General features: G+C 45.1%; 1 protein-coding gene across 2 annotated transcripts in view; it reads left to right on the top strand.

The window, feature by feature from the left end:
- The window catches only part of AFF4 (ALF transcription elongation factor 4), a 40,676-nt gene that overhangs the window by 15,084 nt on the left and 4,601 nt on the right, over positions 1 to 20,991 (top strand). The window contains exons 7-22 of one of the 2 annotated variants that reach the window (XM_066329435.1): positions 682 to 730; positions 1,892 to 1,912; positions 2,432 to 2,486; positions 3,451 to 3,488; positions 3,846 to 4,008; positions 4,454 to 5,371; positions 7,952 to 8,040; positions 9,510 to 9,747; positions 10,776 to 10,873; positions 11,390 to 11,453; positions 11,582 to 11,718; positions 12,112 to 12,183; positions 12,809 to 12,902; positions 13,609 to 13,652; positions 14,457 to 14,677; positions 15,753 to 15,867. In XM_066329435.1, coding sequence (XP_066185532.1) covers positions 682 to 730; positions 1,892 to 1,912; positions 2,432 to 2,486; positions 3,451 to 3,488; positions 3,846 to 4,008; positions 4,454 to 5,371; positions 7,952 to 8,040; positions 9,510 to 9,747; positions 10,776 to 10,873; positions 11,390 to 11,453; positions 11,582 to 11,718; positions 12,112 to 12,183; positions 12,809 to 12,902; positions 13,609 to 13,652; positions 14,457 to 14,677; positions 15,753 to 15,867 — 2,416 coding nt within the window. Of the gene's footprint in view, positions 1 to 681; positions 731 to 1,891; positions 1,913 to 2,431; positions 2,487 to 3,450; positions 3,489 to 3,845; positions 4,009 to 4,453; positions 5,372 to 7,951; positions 8,041 to 9,509; positions 9,748 to 10,775; positions 10,874 to 11,389; positions 11,454 to 11,581; positions 11,719 to 12,111; positions 12,184 to 12,808; positions 12,903 to 13,608; positions 13,653 to 14,456; positions 14,678 to 15,752; positions 20,853 to 20,991 lie in introns of those variants that run through there. The other variant, XM_066329436.1, reaches the window with a different exon arrangement.

The following is a 20,991-nucleotide window of genomic DNA, read 5'->3' as shown; positions in this document are numbered from 1 at the left end:
GTTAGAGGAGCAGCTGATCTTTAGGTGTGGAAAAGAAGAGCCAAGGTTAATTAAACACACAGCCAGTTTCCTGTGCCTGTTTGGATTTTCTGCAGAGCTTTTAACAGCCTCAGTTCTTGTTGGTGTTGAGCTGCAGTCAGTTATTCACCAGAATTAAAGAAAAGGGAAGGGAAGAGAAGGGAAAGAGCCCCAAACTAAGAAGCAGATTTTATCAGGGTGTGTTCCTGCTGTCAGAATTACTGTGTGAGGTGGATTTTTGGGATGTGGGGGTTCTCATCCATCAGCAGCTGTGTGGGGATGCTGGAGCAGTCAGGACTCAGCAGGTGGATCTGTATTCCATATCCTGCATGTAAAAGGCAAGAGTTTCATGTTGGTAGGAGCAGAAGAGTTCTCCACACCATTAATAACCAATTAATGTGTATTGGGTTACACAGCAACGATTTAAAGGATTTTCTCTATTTTCTTCGTTAAATTATTTGGATTTTTTGGTGTTTTGCCTCTGCATTCCTCCCTCCCTCATCCTGGGGGAGGTTGTCCCTGCTGTCACCTGGGTGCTGCTCCCTCCTGTCCCCTCACATGGCCTTGCTTTATCCATCACTGCATCCTCGTGGCAGCTTTGGGGGGACTTCATGTGCTGTGCCTGAGTTTTCAGGTGTTGCTTTTCTTCTTTTCTTCTCCTAGAACGATACAATCCCTCATCCAAAACCTCCAATGGTCATCAATCCAAATCGTAAGTGGCTGCTGAGAAAACATTTCCCAGACAAGACTTGTATTTTACAAGATTTAGGGAATAGTGTTCAGTAGAATGTGAGTGACACTCCAGCATCCTTCTCCTTGGCTGGCAGGAAAAGGGGATCATATCCCAGCAGGTTGTTTGGGACAATAAATCAAATGTTGCTCACTGGAGTGAGTAGAAAATCCCCTGAGCTGCCTTTCTGCTGCCTTGTTTTCCTCTCAGCTGCCAGGAGAGGAGCAGGAGTTTGGACCTTGGAACTGGCTTGGGAATCAGAAAGGGCATCAGCAGGGGATGGGACTTATCAGGCCTTGCAGAGCTGGCAGCTGGAGATTGCACAAATTCAGGATAAGGAGAGGTTTTGGATTGGAGGAGGCAGAAAACTGGGTCTGGGATCTTGGGAGATTTGTTCTGCTCAGTCTTTGCACACAGACCCAGCAACACAGGAAAAACTCAGAGGCAAGTGGAATGTTCTGCATGGCTGTAGTCCACCTTTCTCAGACTTAAAAATCAATGATAAGCAGTTAAAAGATGGTTTCCAAATCAATATGCCCATAAAAAATAAATATTTACCAGCTGATTGTGTGTTAATGAAAGTTGTAGACTCTGAAAGGTGAGTCTGGGTCAGTGACATTGCTCAGGTAATTTTTTTTGGGATGCACTCACAGCATTCAGCCTGGTGCTTCTGCCACGGAATTGGCAAGGTGAGAAAGCATCTGACCCATGGGCAAGAAATAAACCAGAAGAAAGCTCCTTCAGTTCATACAAACCTTCAGCCAGTCCAAGGCAGGCAGCTTAGGAAGGTGCTGAGAGGGAACTGGGCTATTGCCAAAGCTGGGGATGGGAAAACCCCTGAGAACAAGAGGCAGCATTGGACCTGCTGAGCTGGGATGCAGGAGAAGGAAGTTTAAATGATGTTTACTGTGAAAATACAACTTTAAATATATATATATATTTTAAAGTGATTATCGTCTGGTAAAGAAAACCCTTAAAAAGGTTATCTCCTTTTTTGCATCATTTGTAAAATGATAGCAATGACCAATAGTTCAGGAATGAGCTCCTAGAGGTTGGTGATCCTGTTCAGATCATCACTAGAGCAGCTCACTGTGAAACTCAGAAGAGCCAGACTTTTAATTCTTTCTCATTTTCTCTCCACAGATGTGAATCGAACCAGACAGAGTAAGATGCTTTATTTTTATAATCAAACATTTCCAATAATCACAAAGGCCCTGCTGTGTGTTTTCATTGGGCTCATGTATTCTCAGTATGTGAAACTGTGTGTGTGACTACCAGAAGTAATTATGGCTTTGAATAATAGTAATTAATGATGGCTTAGGACAGTTGCACTGGTGCCACGAGACTGGGGTTGGCTTTTTTCCCTCCATCTCAAACACAATTCTTGGCCATTGTGTGAAAGGAGTTGAACATACACAAGTTCCCTCCTCCCACACCAGTAAATTGTGTCAGATTTCCTTTCTAAATTTACCAGAATGGGCTCAGGAGCCAAAGTACCTGAATCCTCATTCTTGCCTGAAGAATGACTCAGCTCTCCATTCTTACCCATGCAGTGTGTGAGTGGTGTCTGGTGGCTCTCACCCACGCAGGATAAACACTGCCCTGCTGAAATCCAGCAGAATGCTTTGGAAGTAATTAAAGTACTTTGGAAAAACTTGTCTCACTTTCTCCCTTTTCCCTTAGTATGTTGAAAGATGACTTAAAACTCAGCAGTAGTGAAGACAGCGATGGAGAGCAGGTATGTTCCTGACATGAGTTCCCAAAAAACACTGCACTCCTCCATGGGGCAGCCCTGGGCAGGGATCAGTGGCCCAGCAGCAAACTGGGAACCTAAAATCTCATGGAATGGTTTTAGACAAACCTCAGATATTCCTAAGTGGAATCTTTGGGGGGAAAAAATTGTGCAAACAGATTGAAATGGTGTGTTTTGTGGAAACAGCTTGTTTTTGTCTAGAAGTTCTTATGAACTGATTTCACATGGGCCTCCTCTGAACATCAAATGGCAATAGTGCACTTTAAAACTTACATAATGGCTCCTTAATTAAAGATAAACCCCTTTTTATGTTCCACCATCCCAGCTACAGAGCTCATGGTGTGAACATCTGTGTGCATTGGTGCCCTGGGATGTTTGGGGGTGACAATGGGCTGTATCTGTCCCTGGGAGTATAGCTGCACCTTCATTTTTATCAAAAAATCTTTTTTTTTTGCTCTTTTCAGGATTAACTTTGTGCAGCTTCTGCCAGACTGGCACTTAACATGCTAAATAAAAATAAAATATTTGTCTGTGCTGCCCAATAACCCCCACTGCTCTGGGGTTTCTTTTATTCCTGTTCCCAGTTCTGGTACTAGATTTTCTTCAAGTGGAAAACTTGGAGTTGGTGATCTCCACTTACCCTGGGCATCTCAGGAAAATCATTTTGAAATGCTGAATCAGCTGATTCATAAAGGTGGAAACAGGGTATTAATTAGTGGTATAAATGGGAATTCTCACAACTGGAGTCAGAATAGGGAGATTTGTGCTGCAAACTTGGAGAAAATAAGACTTCTCTTTCTGTATAAGGAAAATGCAGAGCAATTTAAACTGCTGCAAATAATGAATTATGAAGAAATGAAAGGCTCTAAACCGATGTTTTGCAACTTAATTGTATATACAAGCTTAAAATAGCTTCTAGAAGCTTCATGCTCTGTTTTTTTAATTGCAGGACTGTGATAAGACAGTGCCAAGGAGCACACCTGGAAGGTAGGAATTCCTGGGGGATTGCAGCATGTTCAGCCCGCTCAGCACTCCTGCCTCGGTCTCCTTGCCAAAATTCATCTTTGGCCTTTGCCTTTTACTAAAGCAAAAGGCGATGAGTATTTAATCAGTGATAAAATAGTGATAAATGTAATATTAAATATTTCCTGCAAATGAGACTGACCACTTTGGGAAGGGGCAACACCCAAAGGCTGTTTGTTTCCAGGTTGAACTGTGTTCAATCACGCTGAATTTTCTCCTGAATATCGATTAAAATATTACATTTTATCGCTCCTAACGAAAGGATTTGAAGGATGTACTTATGCTTCAGGTAATGCTTGGTTTCCTCCCTTTCTGTTGCAGTAATTCTGAGCCTTCCCAGCACAACAGTGAAGGAGCAGAGAACTCCAGGGATGACTCGAGCAGCCACAGTGGCTCCGAGAGCAGCTCGGGCTCCGACTCGGAGAGCGAGAGCAGCTCCAGTGACAGCGAGGCCAACGAGCCCTCCCAGAGTGCATCCCCCGAGGTAGGGCTGCCAGGACCTGCCCTGCACCAGCTGGCCTCTCATCCTGCCTTTGGGCAGCACAAAAGTTCCCTGAATTCTCACACTGTTAAAGAAGAAGCAGACTGACACGGGCTCGCTGGCGGGTTGGGCTGTTCTGTTACAGTTCCTGTGCTGGATGTGACAATTCTCTGGATGAGCCCACGTTTAATGTTGGGTTTGAGGTGGTTTTTACCACCACTTGTCTGTGGGAGAGCAGAGTTAGATGTGGTGTCAGAACCCTAAAAAGCCTGTGGCATAAGTATTGCCTGTTGGTAGCAGACAAAGGGGAAATTTGTGTTATTTGGGCCTGTATTTCATTTATATTTCTCAGGTTTTGGTGTGCAGCATCATACAGCTGCCCCTTGGAAAAGATGGGAAAAATGGGAACTATTTTGTCTAACTCTGGTTTTTTTCACTTTGTTTTTAGCCAGAGCCACCGCCCACAAACAAGTGGCAACTGGATAACTGGTTGAACAAAGTTAATTCCCATAAAGTGTCACCAGCTTCTTCCGTGGACAGCAATATCCCTTCTTCCCAAGGCTACAAGAAAGAGGGACGGGATCAGGGTACAGGGAGTGGGTACACTGAGCAAGGTGGATCCAAGGACTCCATTTCTTCTACGCCAGGGAGAGATTCCAAACCCACCCAGAAGGGCTCGGAGAGCAGTCGTGGGAGGCAGAAATCACCTGCCCAGAGCGACAGCTCCACTCAGAGGAGGACTGTAGGGAAAAAACAGCCCAAGAAAGCAGAAAAGACATCTGTGGAAGAGCCCAGAGGAGGTCTTAAAATAGAAAGCGAAACCCCAGTAGACATGGCAACAAACATCCCTTCAAACAGGCACAAGGCAGCCACCAAAGGCTCCAGGAAACCCAATATAAAGAAGGAGCCCAAGTCTTCCCCTCGACCTACAACAGAGAAAAAGAAATACAAGGCTTCAAGCAAATCTGCCCAGAAATCCAGGGAATTCATCGAAACAGATACCTCATCCTCTGATTCAGATGAAAATGAGAGTCTGCCTCCTTCCTCACAAACACCCAAATACTCTGAGAGCAATAGGACTCCTGTTAAATCTTCCATGGAGGAGGATGACAGCTTTTTTCGGCAAAGAATGTTCTCTCCTATGGAAGAGAAAGAGCTTCTGTCCCCGCTGAGTGATCCTGATGAAAGGTACCCACTCATTGTGAAGATTGACCTGAGCCTTTTGTCCAGGATCCCAGGGAAGCCTTACAAGGACACGGAGGCCACCAAGGCGGAGAAGAAAAGCGCTCCGGAGAAACACGCGCGCGACTCCCAGAAACAGCCCTCGGACAAGAGCTCCACCAAAGGCAAGAGGAAACACAAACAGGTGAGCAGCACCCTGGGGAGACTGCCCTGTGCTCTCAGCCCTCAGAGCATCATCAGGGAGGCTGAGCTGGAGCAGAGAGTGGACAGAGATAAAGTAGATTTGTATTGAAAGGCTTTTAGGACGCACCTTGCGCAGGATGAGAGCCTGGCCAGGGTTACACCCAAAATGGGCACAAAATGGACACAAAATGGGCACAAAATGAACCCCAAATGGTCACAAAATGGCTTGCTGGTCACAAAATGTTACATTTTTATAAGTTTTGGTCCATTTCTATATTGGGGTTTAATTGTCCAGTTATAACTTCAGGTTGTGAGGTCCCATCCTGCTTGTCCCTCCCTCCAGCCCATTCCTGTTTGTGCTTTTGGGCTGATAGTTGTCCTTGGTGTGCAGCAGGAAAAGGATTTCTTTTTTTCCTACCTACTCTGAGGAGAGCTTACTGACACTTAATATGAGGCTCGCCTACACCCCTAGGCAGCACAGAGTCTGAAAAATAAGAAAGCTAAAACCTAAGGCATGAGAGTCCAGGTGACACCTCAGGGTGGGGACTGAGCTGTGCAGGAGTGGCTTTGCTGCTTTGTGTAGAGTTCCTGCATCATCCCTGTGCTGAGGCTGTTGGGATTTTCTTACAGAGGCACCTGTAGGGGTGTCAGCCCTGTAGTCACAGAGCTGTTCCTCTGAGCTCTGCATCCCAGCCCTCTCCTGCCTCCCTGAGCCAGCCCCTGGTGCTCTGCAGGCCAGCTCAGGCAGCTGATCCAATGGGAAATCCACCTGGGGAAAAACCCCCAAAAGTCAGTTTTCAGCTGGATGAGCTCCCTGAGCCATGGAATTGCCCATTGGCAGGATAAGGGATGGGGCAGGACTGGGCCTGGGGCATGGCAGAAGCAGAAAACATCTCAGGGGCTGCTTTACTGAGAGCAGGGAGATCTCTCCATAATAATACTGAATCTTTTTCAAAAGCATTTAATCTTTCCAGCCAGAAGGAAGAGGCAGGAATGGCTGGGGGGCAGTAAAATGGGCAGGAGTCAGTGGGGGAACTGAACAGAAGGGATACTCTTGGAGGGGGGAATGTGAGAAGTCAATGCCGGTGTAATTTTAAACTGCTTTTTTGAAAGCTCAGCACAGGGGACATGTGTATAAAGGGCAAAGCTGGGGCTGTCAGATGGGCTCAGTGATCCAGGGAGTCTGGTTTCCCTGAGTGCAGGGCTCTGAGGCCATAACCAGGCATTCAGAAATCCCTGTGCTGCTCTGGATGGCACTCTGAAAACTGCGTTTTACCTTGTCAGAGGGATCTGACAGGGGCTGGGGACTTGGTTCTATCTGCAATCCCAGGATTCTGGGAGCTCATTCCCAGGTGGGTCATTTCAGTTACACCAGTTTCCTGAGCAGCCAAAGTGACTTTGATCACTTGCAGGAGTCAGTGTCCTGCAGGAGCCCTGACATGGAGCTGCAAACAGATTTATCCTCTGTTCTTCCCACCTAAGATTCCTGCTTTCTCTGGCTGAGATGAAGTGAGAAAATGAGCTGCTTCTGTAAAAAGGGAATCACTCTGAGCAGCACAGTGAGCAATTCCTTTTTGCAGGTGTTACTGTATAACTCCTGATGTTCCTGGGAATGCACTCACATGTTCCAGGAGGTCTGAATTCCCTGACTTCTCTCTCTTTGACCAGTTTGGCCTTTAACCACACATTTGGAGTTAACGCTGTTAAAAAATCTGTGCCCTCACATCTAAACCACAGAGCTTTGGTGAGAACAGTTAAATTTAGGCTTTATCCCAGGAAATAGTGGTGGTTAAATTTAAATGTTGTGAAGCCTCAGATCACTCTGAGCCTTCCTGAGAGGATGGAAACCCGTGTGAGGCAAGGACAGGACCCCCTTTCCCAGCCCTGCAGTTCTCAGTTTGTGCTCCAAACCCAAGTGGCACCACTTGATTTTCTACATTTCCTGGGTTTCCTTGATGACAATTCTCAGGTTGCAGCATCAGGAACAAAACCAAAACCTTTGGGGTTTCAATCTGGGGTGTGTTACCAGATGATTTATTCTGTGAGGCCCCATTTTTCCTCTTATTCACTGTATTGATCCCTCCAGGGCTGGCTGAAGACATTTTAAAAATTTACCTTTGAGACCCTGCAACTTGAGGATTAAATTGATATAAATACCTAGTCTTCAACATCTCTGAGCTGACTTTAACAGACTGATTAGACTTTTACCCTTTCCTGGCATTCATCAGACACCTCTTTAGACCCCACAACATCAAATCTGTCTCCTGAGCTTGCCAAAGCCTTTGGCAGATTTTCCTGAGATTTCATGGTTGTAATTTATCTGTGCTGAAATGAACAACTTGGCTTTTAGCAGCTTGTAATTTAGTAGCCGGACTGGAATTTTCATTTTGTTCCACTATCAGGCTCTGGTAAGCATGTGCTAAGGATGAGGTGCTGTAGGCCATGGGTTTGGGGTCTCTATTGAACTGTGAAACACCTCTCAGTGTTTATTTAACACCTCTCAGTGTGAAATGCTGCCACTCTCAGTGATGTGTAAATGTGCATCTTTTTGCTGGATGTTTTTCTCATTTGCTTTGCTCAGAATGAGGATGAAAACAGAGCCAGTGAAAGCAAGAAAACGAAACTGGAAGAAAAAGCTCCCTCAGGACACAAGAATTCCAGCAGCAGGGAGTGAGTATCTCTGGGTGATTGTGGAGAGAATGGTGCTCAGCTTCCCCCTCTTCTCCTCTCTCCCACCCCAAGTTTTCCTCAAATAATTGGTAAAATTTTATTTTTTTTCTTACCCTTCAAACAAATTTACTTCAGAGCTTCTACAAGCAATTGGTGGAAATGAATTTCCATCCCCAAAAACACTGGTCAAGGACAATTGTGCTCCTTAACAAAGTGAGGTGACCCCTCCTGTGAAGGGAATATTTCCTTCCTGGTTTTCTCTGATACACAGTGGGGCTTGGTCTAGAAATCAAAATCTGTGCTTTTAAATTAACCCCATCTGGTAATTCTCTGTCTAGTAAATTTTAAGGTGAGAATAAACTCCTGAACTGGCTTTCCTTGGGAAGCTGATGGCATTGAGCTTTGGATCCATGGATTTAGCCTTCCATCTCCTTGATTTGTTAGTGCAAGAAAAGTGTGAGTGATACCAAAGCAAAGGAATACAGATTCAGCAGATCAGTGCCATTGTTTAATATGTTATTTCTGGCTTCCTCATACTTTTTGTAACACCTGTTATGCCTTTATTTGGTTGATTTCTTGGACAGTGTTAATCCACAGGAGAGATGAAGGGTTTTTTCCACTGCATTTTGAAACTTCTGTTTCAGTTCAAGCAACTGAAAACTGGTATAATTGTGTCATGGAAAATATTCCTGTCCAGTGAGTAATAGCCAAATTACAAAGATGTGAGAAGCTGCAGCAGTTTGGATGCTACAGCTTTTGTTTGCCCCTTCTGAATTAAACAGTGTCTTGCTGTTTGTTATGGAACAGCTGTAGAATGAATGGATGCATTTCTAGTTTCATCTTTTACCTGAGATTTGCTTTTTTGTTCTGGTGTTTGCTCGATTGCCAGTGCAGTTCTCCGAAGGACATTTAATTAAATGAAATCATGATTTTTCTCTAAATAACATGTAGAAATAACAATGGTGGGAGGGCAGGAATAGCCAACAGCATCCCTCAGCAGCCAGGTGAGGGTGTCCTGAAAGGCTGTGCTGGGTGAGTTTCCCATTCCCTGCCTTGCAGAGGTTTATCTGGAGCATCTTTCCCTGGAGCTGTTGTGAGCACAGACAGCCTGGCGCTGGCATTGGCTCCCGCTGCTGACACTGGGAGAGTTTGGGGTGCCTTTTGTACAGAACTGCTGCAGGGGTGTGGTTTTATGGTTAGAACCTGTCTGCTGTTGCCTGTGTTTTCAGGTCAGAACAAAGAAAATGGTGAAAACAAGTTCAGTCTGGCTTTGGAGAAACCTGCTCACTGTGAGAGGATTATTCTGCTTTTCTCCAAAGCTGGCTCTGACAGTAAAAATCCTGTGGGATGTGAGGGGGGGAAGGTATTTAGTTTAAGATGTAAAAATCAAACTTTTGTGTGTTGTTTTTTTGGGGGGTTTTGTTTGTTTTGGCTGAAAACCAAACCCTGAATTGGTTCTCATTTTCCAGGTCTTCAAAGCCAAGTGCTGTTAAAGAGAAGGATTTGCTGCCCTCCCCTGCTGCCCCAGCCCTGCAGAAGGATTCCAAGCAGGAACACAGCTCCAGGAAGAGAACAGTCAGTCAATCCTCATCCCTAAAATCCAGCAGCAACCCAGGCAAGGAGAGCAGCAGTGGCAGCAAGAGCAGCTCCTCTTCCAAGCAGAAGAAGACAGAGGGGAAAGGATCCAGCAGTGCCAAGGAAGCCAAGGTAAAGGCTGGTTCTGTCCCTGCCTCTTGTATTTTTATTTTTATTTTTTTTAGTTTGATCTAAACAACCATTTCCAGTTCAGTTTAAACATCATCAGTTTGAGATGTGCGTTGTTTCCTGTTACACAGCTCCAGTGCCTTAGAAGGCCATAAATGAGAAAACAACTTGGAGACATCATGGAATACAAATGCTTATCCTGCCAAATTCCTGTGTTAACAGAGGAATGGGTTTAGTCATCCCCTGGTGCCTGGTGCTGCCTGTTCATTGTTTAAGTGGTTAATAAGAGCATCACAGAAAAGCTGTCTGCACCCTGGAGATGGAGCTGGGAGGCTGCTCTGGTCTCCTCAGAGCAGATGCGGAACTTGTCCTGGTTTCAGAGGAGAGCAGGAGCTCAGTCTGTGCTCAGTGCTGGGATGGGGAGCTCTGGAGCTCATTTGATCACATTGCAGAAAGATTATTTCAACTTCAGCCCAGCAGTTTAAAGAGCTCTCTGTAGCTGGAGGGGAGAAAACATGGTTATGGAGATGGTGCAGAAAATGGTTTGTAAGAGATTGAGGTTGGGAAGGTCAGTGTGATGGAATTTAAAAATATAAATGTCCCCAAGGCAGCTGTTAATCTGTGGTGTGTTTGTTGTTTCATACTTCAGGTCTGTACTTTTCATACTTTATGCTTACTGCTTCCTCCTGTGTTTCTCAGAGGAGTAACTACTCCTGTGTGGGGTTTTCAAGGCAAAGGCCTTCAAAGAGAGTGTTGTTGGTAGAAATCCTCAAAATCCTCCTCCTCTCTGTTAGAGCAGAAAACCAGGATTTAGAGACAGTGCCAGGGGAGGAATTTCCTGACCCTGGGTGTATGTGGACAGCCTTTGGCTGCACCTTCCCCTCTGCAGTGAGGAGCCCCAGCCCTGGAGCACCCTGAGTTATTCCCAGTGCTCCTGCAGCCTGTCCTTCCTGGCTGGAATGGGGGAGGCCATGGAGGAATTTATACAACAAATGCTCTTCTTGTAATCGTGGCCTGGGTTTCCCTTCCAGGAAAAGATCCTGAACAATTCCTCCAGCTGCCCTCCTGCCTCTGCTCAGGCCACGGAAAGTGCGAAGTCGAGGAGAGCAAAACTCGTTTTTGATGATAGGTAAGGACAGAAAATTCCCTTTCCCTCTCTGGGGGCTCTGGATCTCGAGCACGGGCAGCTCCCCACGGAGGAGAGTTGGCATTTTGCTCCCCAAAAGATGTTACACACCTTTGTCAAAGAAAATACCTTCAAAAGAAAATAAAACAAACATTTTTCCGTCTTGTGCAGCCTTGAGGTTTCACTTGGGCCAACTCAGATGTCAGCTTGCTCTGAAAGCACTTTTTGAAATTCACTTTACAGATGAGATTATGTTTGCACCAAATTTAAAATAACTTTCTGCTTAAAAACTTGGTTGAAATACTGTTGGAATTTCCTGAAACTAGAGAATTAACTTGAGACAGCTTTTAACAATTTTATCGTAGTGGTTAACTAATTTAACAGATTCCTTTGAACAGGTCTAGCATAGTTTAGCTTGGGTTAGAACAGAAAAAGCCCTGAAATGTGGCAAGATTAAGAAGCTGCAGTTACAAAAGGCTGTGAAAATGGGTCCCTAAAAATCCCTGTCCTCTCTTGCAGGACTTACTCAGCTGATCATTACCTGCAGGAAGCGAAGAAGCTGAAACATAATGCAGATGCTTTGGTGAGTGGCTCTCCAGTGTGTGCCCCAATCCTGGGCTTGGCTTTGCCATTCTGCTGCCCTCCTGGGCTGGCATTCCCTGCCCCTGTGTGGTTTGTGGGGCTGAGTTCTGTGCTCTTCCCTCCCTGCAGTCGGACAGGTTCGAGAAGGCTGTGTACTACCTGGATGCTGTCGTGTCCTTCATCGAGTGTGGGAATGCATTGGAGAAAAATGCTCAGGAATCCAAGTCCCCGTTCCCTATGTATTCAGAAACTGTGGAATTAATCAAGTAAGCTTTGCAGAGCTCCTGCTGGGGTGGGGGCAGCTCTGGGAGTCAGAGCTTTGAGGTGTGCAGGGGTTTTGCCCCCAGCTTTTGAGAGCTGTTGTCATTCCCAGTAACACTGGAGAAGTGACCAGTTCATTCCAGTTTCTGGGGTTTAAAGCATTTCCAGGAAGGGTGAGGTGGTTTCTGCTGAGGCTTCGAGCCCTTCTACAATGAGTGACCCACAAGGAGCAGAATTATTCTGCTCCTTGCTGAGTCAGTGCTTTATCTGGGGCTGAGAGCTGTTCCTAAAACAGTGGAGATAGCTGGAACTGGAAATTCATGAGAACGTGAGTGTTTTGTGAGTGGTGAATGAAAGCAGTTGTTGTTTTGGGGCTGATGTGCTGCCTTTCTCTGCAGATACACTATGAAACTGAAGAATTACTTGGCCCCAGATGCCACGGCTGCAGACAAAAGGCTGGCAGTGCTTTGGTGAGTGTGCTCCTGCAGTGCCCTCATGCATTTCCTATCTGTAACCTCCACAAAATGCTGTTTTACACTGAGCCCTTGGGTGTTCTGAACCAAACACAAGAAACTTTCACTTGGCTGTGCACAAAAATTAACCTCTGTCTGATTGCTGTAAATGGGGATGTTGCCAGGCAGGGCCAAGGCTTTGAAACACTGAAAAGTGACAGCAGAAGGTGCCTCCTGAGCACTGAGCCAGGGATAAATCACACTTGGACTGGCTGTGGGGACTGGCAGGAGCCCTGAGGCTGAGGGAGTGGCTGCTGAAGGTGTAGAGGACCTTTGGTTCAGGGGAGAGCAAAGGGAAGGCTCAGGGTGTCCTGGCACAGACTTGTCCCTTGTCCAGGTCACTGCCTGGTGTCTCCCAAACCCAGCAGCAGCACTGAGGCTTTCAGTTCCAGCTTGAGTCACACAGACCTGCTTCAGTCCCCTTCAGAATTTCTAGGTGGTTGTGGATTTTCTGGTTGAGTTACAACTGGAGGGCTGAGTTGGCAGAGAGAACATCGAGACCACAGCTATTAGATTTTCGAAATTCACTGAGTTGAGATCAAGCTGACTTTAATTGTGACTGATTTGTCCTGTCTTTGGGCAGCCTTCGGTGCCAAGCTCTGCTGTACCTGAGGCTTTTCAAACTGAAAAAGGAAAGTGCATTGAAATACTCAAAAACCCTGACTGAACATCTGAAGGTAATTGCATCTGTATTTTCTTCCAGCATTAAAACCTAGTGGTATGGAAGCTCTTCATCACTTAAGGTTCCCAAATCCACTTTCAGACTGCTGCATGTGGACACCTGTTTAGAACTGGACTTGAAGGTGTATTAAAGCTGGGCAGAGCTTTAATGACCATAACTCTGCTGGTCCTGGCATGACAACTCTGTTAATGTGTTCTATAATAAATACAATAGGCTTCAAAGAGAAGGTTGTTTGCAGTGGGATGTTGCCTGGGTTTAGGTAAATTGCCCATGAATTTATCTAAATTTCTGTGAAGCTGATTCTTAAATTCTTAATTTTCCATCTCTCAATGCTGAGAGGAACCAGGCTCATCACATCCCCAGTCTTTCAGATTTGGGATATCTTTAATTGTTCAATGCCAGCGATAACAGACTCTTCCTATTAAAGGGCTGAAAAAACTAAAATGTTCCCATAAGGGGCAATGGACTACTCTAATACTTGTTTGTTTTGCTAAAATAACCCCTTGTGTCTTAGCCATGAGTAAAAAAGGATATTTCCCCAAGTTTCAGTTTACTGGGATATTGTTGAGAACATTACTTGAAAGTACAACTATAAAACAAAAAACTTGCTTAAAAAGAACCAATTAAAGAACCAGATAAAATGTAACCAGTGGAAGTATAAACACAAATCAGGTGAAATGTGTCTTTTTCCCCCCACACAGAATTGCTACAATAATTCTCAAGCACCGTCACCTGGTATGGGAAGGTGAGTGGTAAAAGCTTTTCCTCTGTTTCTCAACTTCCAGGACCTTTTCTCCTTTCCCTGTGTGCCAGGGGGGCTCAGGGAGCAGCTTTTTGGGGTGATTATTTGAAGGGTGTGGATTTTGATCCATTTTTTGTGTAATTATTGTGGTGGAGGGAAGTGCTGCAGCTCTGCAGGGTTTGTCAGGCTAAAAAAGGGACAGTGTGCCACTGACCCACAGGTCATTTATCCCAGGGAGTTTTGGTGTTTAATTTAATGTTTCTCCCCTCAAACAGGAGCTTTATTAGTGCTGCAAGGCCAGAGGTTACAAGCACTTGCAGGATTCTCTGTTCCATAGTTTAGAAATTATTTCTGCTCTTTTAAACCCAGTAATGGACCTTTGATAAATTATTCAATGAATTTGAGGGGAGGGCACTTCAGATTGCCATTGTGTCACCTGCAGTAATGTTATAGAATTCAATATGCTGGCAGTGGAGTTACCAGGTAGCTGTAATATTTTTTGTTCTTACTCTTTAAAGGTCATTTAAACAACGAATTTAAAGACTTTATTGAATAAAGAGATGTTGAGGCTTGGTAATTAGGTTTTGTAAGCTAGAAATAATTGTTGGGTGAGCCTCAGCATTTCCCAGCTTGAGACTCATTTGTTATAGGGCAAATCCTGATTTTTGGTGTGTAAAGTGGGAGTGTTTTCCCATCCCACACCCCGAGTGCGGGCAGAGGGATCTTAGGGGCCATCTCAGAGCATGACATGTCTAAAACTGCTGCATTTCTGCCTTTCCAATTCCATCCTCCTGTCTGGACGAGCAGCAAACCTGTGGGGATGCCATCTCCAGTCTCTCCAAAGCTGTCTCCAGGGAATTCAGGAAATTACTCCTCTGGGGCAGCCAACCCTTCAGGGAGCGGGTCCTCGGTGACGATCCCGCAGCGCATCCATCAGATGGCTGCCAGCTACGTCCAGGTCACCTCCAACTTCCTCTATGCCACTGAAATCTGGGAACAAGCAGAACAGCTCTCGAGAGAACAGAAAGGTAAGGGCTGCCTCAGGGGCGTTGAAACCTCCAGAAGGGGCTGGAACACTCCCAAAGCTTTGGTTTTGTTGATGGTGCCCCGGGTGCTGAACCTCTGCAAAATCAGGGGGAAAGTGGCACCTTGGGGTTGGCAGGGATATCCCAGGCTGGGTGTTGTGGTTGTCGAGGTGGTGTTGGGAGCTGTGACATAAGAATCTTTGTTGTGTTTGCTGTAAAATGTTCAGTGCAGGAAGAGGAACTTGGTGCATTTCCCTTTAGTGAAGACTTCCTAAGGAAATTTGGCAGTAATTTAATTATTTTCGATTAATGAAACGTAAGTTCTTAGGGAAAACCAAGAAATCTGGCAATGGTTTAGTTGTTTCTAAGCAGTCTCGTGCAGAAGAGCAGAGAAATGGATTAGGAAGGACCTTTCTCCTTGACTTCCCCCATTTCCCCACCTCTCCTCATTCCCTTCCTGTCCACCCCAGCCATCCATGCCAGGAGCTGGGCTTGGATGTGCTTTACCAACTGCCCTCCTGTCCTGGTTTGGAATAAATTAGGGGAGAACCTCTAAAAGGAGTCCCCTAAAAACGAACCTCCACCACCCCTTCCCCCCCAGCCCTGGGTTTGGGAAGGAAAATTCCTTGGAGGAAAAGTGGAAAAAACCAGTTTATTGACAAATGAAAAAAGAACACTCCCCAACACCAAAGAAAGAAAGGCAAATTACTGTGGAGGAGGAGAGTGCAGAGCTTCTTTCTGCAGGCCCAGAGATTCTCCAACTTCTCAGGTCAGGTCTGGAGCCGGTCCAAAATCTTCGGGGGAGAAGGGAAAAGAAAAAGAAGGAAAGAAAAAAAAAACAAACAGAAGTGGCTAAAGCCAGCGGCAGGGGCAGGCAGAGAGAGAGAGAAGCATCAAGCAGCAGGCCAAGAGAGCAGCAGAGCCAAAGAGAGAGAGAAGCAGCAGCAAAAGCAGCAAGCCCCGCCAAAGAGGGAGGGGGCAGCTGCCAGACACAACAGTATAGTCCAAGATATGGGCTAGGGGACAGCCTCAACCCAGAACACCTCCTTTTAACGTGTTGTTTGTGCTGTTTTATCAGAGTTCTTTGCTGAACTGGACAAGGTGATGGGGCCCCTGGTGTTTAACACGAGCATGATGACGGAGCTGGTGCGTTACACGCGGCAGGGGCTGCACTGGCTGCGCCTGGACGCCAAGTGAGGACCCCCAGCCCACCCTTCAGCTGCCTCTGATCCTCTCCACAACACTGTGTCATGTCAATAAGGAAGACTGCCATAGAACACATTGCTTAGTTGACACTAAGAGCAAGGAATGCTTTCCCACCGTCTCCCATCCTCATTTGTGGGGGGTTTTTTTTTGTGTTGTTTTTTTTAAAACCCCCCCCAAAATCAGCTGGTTCGTGGACTTCTCCAGTATTCCCCGGTTTAAGTTATTTAAATATTTGAAAATTTGCTACGTTTCAAAAAAAAAAAAAAGGAAAAAAAAGAAAAAAAATGGTAGTTTCGTTGATCTGTCGTGGATGGATCATTGGGATTCCAGTCACAATACATGAATAGTCAGTTTAAATCCTATTTATTTTAATTTTTTTTTTAATTTTAATTTTGAAAAGCCCCCGTTTTGGGGCTGGTTTTAGCTATTTCTTCTTCCCTAAATTTCCCCTTTGAGTACTTAGAACTTAAACCTAGACACTTTATTTAAGTACTTTGTGAGCTTTGTTACTCTGTAATGTCTTGTGGTGGTAGAGCCTGTAAAAGGAACTAGGGTTGATAGGTTCTAACGAATAGGGACACCATACTTCTCATGCCTAATGTCTATGAGTCGACTAATAAATGACAACTACAGATTTATTATTGCAGAATTTGTACTAAATAGAAAAGTTCCAGATATTCTTCTACGTATTGAGATACTTCATTTAAATGAATTATAAAGAAATTTATATGGAAAAATATTTAGCTGGATCTGCCTCGGATTGTTTCCAAGGCAGCTTCAAGCCATGGATTAACACTATAACAATCACAAAACATTACAGTAATTTGCATTTAATGTAACGTCCAGGCAATGGTGTAGGAATGACCTTCAGTCCAGTGGGTGCGATGCAAACAGAAAAGGCTTTGGAAAAGGACAATCTCGTGCTTTTTTTTTGCATCTCTTCATTTCAAATACCTTTTGTTTCCGTGCTTGTCACTTTTTTGACAGTTAGGAAGTCGGGGAACTTTGTGGTTCCAAACCCCAAGAGCAGTTCACTTCCTGCCAGAACCGTCATTTGCATCTTTTCCATTGACTGAGAAACCAGGAATCTTTAGTAGAACTCTAGGTGCGTGTTGTCCTCTTAGGGTCTGCTGGGTGATGGACACTACAGGCTGGCAGTGCAGCAGCCACCGTGGGCTGGGAGCAGAGCTGCTCCTGCAGGAAGCGCTGTGCTGTGCAGGATGGATGGCAAACTTGGCTTTACCCCGTGCTAATGAAGGTCCCGTTCGTGTCACGTAACGTCCGCTCCCGAGGGCGCTGCTGGCTGCCACAGAGGGCTGCTGGAGCTGCAGGTGGCCCCTCTCCGAGTGCAAACCAAAGTACCTTTCCACGTGAGGTGCTTGTCTGAGTTAAAGGTTTCAAATGCTACTGCTTTCAGTATTGCTTAGTGCCCCCCCAACATGTCTGGTGTGCCTTATGCCTTACTTTTAGATGAAGATTTTATGAACTGTTTACAAGATGTTTTACAGCAGGACCAGGTATACTGTATGCAGTGGTCTTCTGCAGTACTTGGGTAAAATTCCATTTCCTTTTTCAAAGTCCCGGTGTCTGTCACTCAAACTGACTCATCGTGGTGGTCTCCTTCCCCAGAGTCCAACTCTGAATCCTTTGGAGTGAGATTGTGGAATGCTGCTTTGTTTTTCTCTCCCATTGAACCCTTTTATTCTGTACCAGATATGAACGTGCATGTTCAGGAAAATTATTGCACTAAATTTTTTGTGTAGGTGTAGTTAAGTGCCAAAATCACGGCAACCTCGAGAGAAGGAATAGAATTCTACGCTCCTTAGTACTGCAGTATGTCCTATGGGCTTTAAAGAGTTTAGAAGTTTTTGCAAATTAGTAACCTACTACAAGGTAGCTGCATCTTCGTAGAGCTTCCTTTGCGTCCCAGCGTGTTTTGTACTTCCAGAAAAGCTTTGCTACGTCCGGATTGATAAACGGGGAACAGGCCTGGGGCTCTCCCTGACTCGACTCTTCAGGTCTGTCGGAGCATCCTTTTTATGGAATCACTGTGCAAGGTCACCTTTCTGTTAGTCTTTGCTGTTGGAGACAGAACTCTGTACCCTCAAACTCCCCGCCGTGGGCATGGGACACTGTCAGCTGTGTTTCCTTTCCTCCTCTGAAGTGCCTCGCACACCTCTGACGCTGAGAAATCCCTTGGTAGAAGTTGCATTCGTGGGTGGGTTTGTGTGTAGTGCTGCACTAGCCAGCGTGGCTGTTCTTGGCTTGCTCCTTTGTGCACAGTCACCATTGCTGTCAGCAGGAATGGTGTCATCTCGGGGAATTTTGTTTTCCTTAACTAGAAGAGTCCCACAAATACCTTTTGGTGTCACGCGAAATTGGCCTCTTGAAAACGCATCGCTTATCCCTAGAGCAGTGGATCTTAGAAATTGGCTTCAAACAAGCAGAAGGCCTTTTTTTTTTTTTTTTTTTTGCATCATGTCAAAATGTGGACCTGAGCTGGTTGGAAGTGTCCCAGCTGAAGGGTGGACCCCACGGTGGCAGAGCCTCTGGAGTGCTGTCCCAGGTGGTGTGTCCGTGTGGGGGATCCGCAGGGGGCTTGGGGATGGATAGGAAATGCCTTGTGCAGCTGGGGCCAGTGCAAGCAGATCAGTTCAGACCTCTCAATTCCAAAAGCAAATCTGAATTTGGGATTGGCCCTTGTTTCCAAGAGGAAAGTTCTGTACTCGATCAGATTTTATAGCCAAAAACGAAGAAGCAAATACGTCCTAGGCTTCCATCCCACTGCCAACGTAGGAGGGCTCTGTCCCTGTCCTTGGCAGCTCCCAGCACCACAGGGGGAGTGCAGGTCACAGGAGTGACTAAGGAGGGACTCCCCAATCCTGGCTTCCCAAATGATTCCCTGGACTGGGAATATGTATCAATGCATATCGAAACTGTAATTTTAATTCCCTTGCTGATCATGGCCCCAGTTGGTGAATCTTAAAAAATGGCTCAATCAGACTAGGCTTGCTCAGCTATCTGTGCTGTTTGACTTTGCTCTCAGACTTGCAGGTTCCAGGTGATAAAGGTGCAAACCATTTATTTATAATTCCAAACAAATCTTCAGGACACCAGAGTAAACCAGCCCAAGAGTTTTGTTTTGATTTGAATCTCAGCCATAAAGCAGAGCAGACGGACGGCTCTCCTTGGCTTCGATGGCAGTATGCAATTTGTATTGTATGTGTCTTTTAATATATATGTATATATATATGACTCAGTCTGTCCAAAGTATATGTTATACTTGTTTTTAGATTATGGTGCAACTGACTATATTGATATATTATTTATTGAGTGCTGAGTCACCATCTTATTGGTGATAAATATTGCATATTATCCAGGAGTGCAATGTATATTCCTTTAGATTGCTGAGGCTTGATTGCTGTGGTAACAAAAAAATGCCCTGAAATGTATTTATGAATGGCCCCAACACACAGAGAGTCAGAATTTATGGGAATGATGTAGCACTTGCCTGGGGCAAGTAAAATAAAGCCGTAGGCAGAGAATTATGGAGTTTGCCAAAAGGCAAACTGCTGGAAAGAGAAAGAAACTACCTTTGCTGTATTTAATGTCATTTTCTGAAAAGATCTTTGCTGTCACTGCAGTGTTTCCATTGAGGCAGATCTACGAGGGCCTGAGCAAGTCAAGTTTGAATTACCCATTGGGGAGTAAACAACTTCCAAATTCTTAACCTTCACGACAAATCCTTGGGTCAGGGTTGAAGCTTCTCCCTCTGATGTGTCAGTGTTCTGGAAAACCCGTTCCCGAGGTCAGTGCTGGGCATCCTGAAGGACAGAGAGGAGGCAGAGCTTTGCTCTGCAGTCCCCCAGGTGCAGAGGTGGTGCAGGAGGGGGTTTCCCAGCAGGATGTGTCAGTGGGAATCCTGGGGAATCCTGGTGTGTCCTGGGGCTGTGCTGCCCCCGGAGCCGCTCCCGGGCCGGGCTCTCCTCAGCCCCTGCATCCCCTTGGGAGCAATTCCAGCTGCTGTGGCAGCTCAGGGGCCTGGGGGCTCTTGCCCTGCTTTAATTCCACCTGGGAATTGAATTCCCCGTGGCAGTGGGCCCATTGCTGGCCCCAGGCTCTGTCCCTGTCCCGGGACACGGCTCCTGGCGCTGCCTTGGCATTCCACATCCCAAACTCTACTCCAAGGACCAGGCATGACTTTCCAAGCACAGTTCCTGACATTTGTATCTGGTCCCCCTTTTAAATTGTTTTAAAAAAAAAAATTTTGTATATGGAGGATAAAGTGCTTATATATTTATTAAAAATCCTTTATCTTATTTGAAATTATTATTTGGTGAAGAATGGGGTTTTTCTTTTGGGGGAGGGCTGGGGAGGGGAGGTAACTTTTAACCTGTCACTTATAAATGAAGCCCTGATTAATCCTACAGAAAGGTACTATTAGTAACTAATGGGATGTCTCTGTTTTATGCTCTGTACATGACAAGTCCATGTGTTACATTTTGTTTTCTATCGAAAGATTTGGACATCTGTCTTCAACCAAAACCGGAGGAAAAAAAAAAAAGAAACAAACTGTGATTTTATTTGTTGCAATACATTTGAAATTTCAAAGGGTACTTTGGGGCTCAAAATTAGGATTTCTAAGTCAGTATGTGCATTTCACGTAATAAAGCTGTTAATGGTGAGCAAAGTATTATATACTAACTAGATTTTTTCCACATCTGTATAGTATATTCTATGTATTTTGTGGTATTGAGATTATAGAAAGTTTAGTGTCTGAAACATGCGTTTAATGTGTATTTTTAAACAAATTTATGGCAATTAAAATATTTGGAGAAAAGGGTATCACATTTCAATTTGTAAAGATCTTTTTAACTACTGTGTCATTAAAATGCTTTGTACAATGCAAAACTGTAACTGGAGAAACTAAGTTTAATAAATATCAAATAGATTTTCTGTATTAAACTTCCAACCCCCTGTGCTTGTATCTGTTTTGTGGGGCCTTCTCCTCCCTGGAAGTGCATTTTTAGGCAGAATTTTCTTTCCTTGATCCTGCTGCTCTGTGAAACAAAAGTAGCATCCAGTGTGTGTGTGTCCAGACTTTTGTTGAT

Source organism: Sylvia atricapilla, chromosome 14 (genome assembly GCF_009819655.1).
Source record: "Sylvia atricapilla isolate bSylAtr1 chromosome 14, bSylAtr1.pri, whole genome shotgun sequence".
Classification (NCBI taxonomy): domain Eukaryota; kingdom Metazoa; phylum Chordata; class Aves; order Passeriformes; family Sylviidae; genus Sylvia; species Sylvia atricapilla.
Note: the sequence above shows the minus strand (reverse complement) of the source record. Positions and strands in the feature narration are given on the sequence as shown.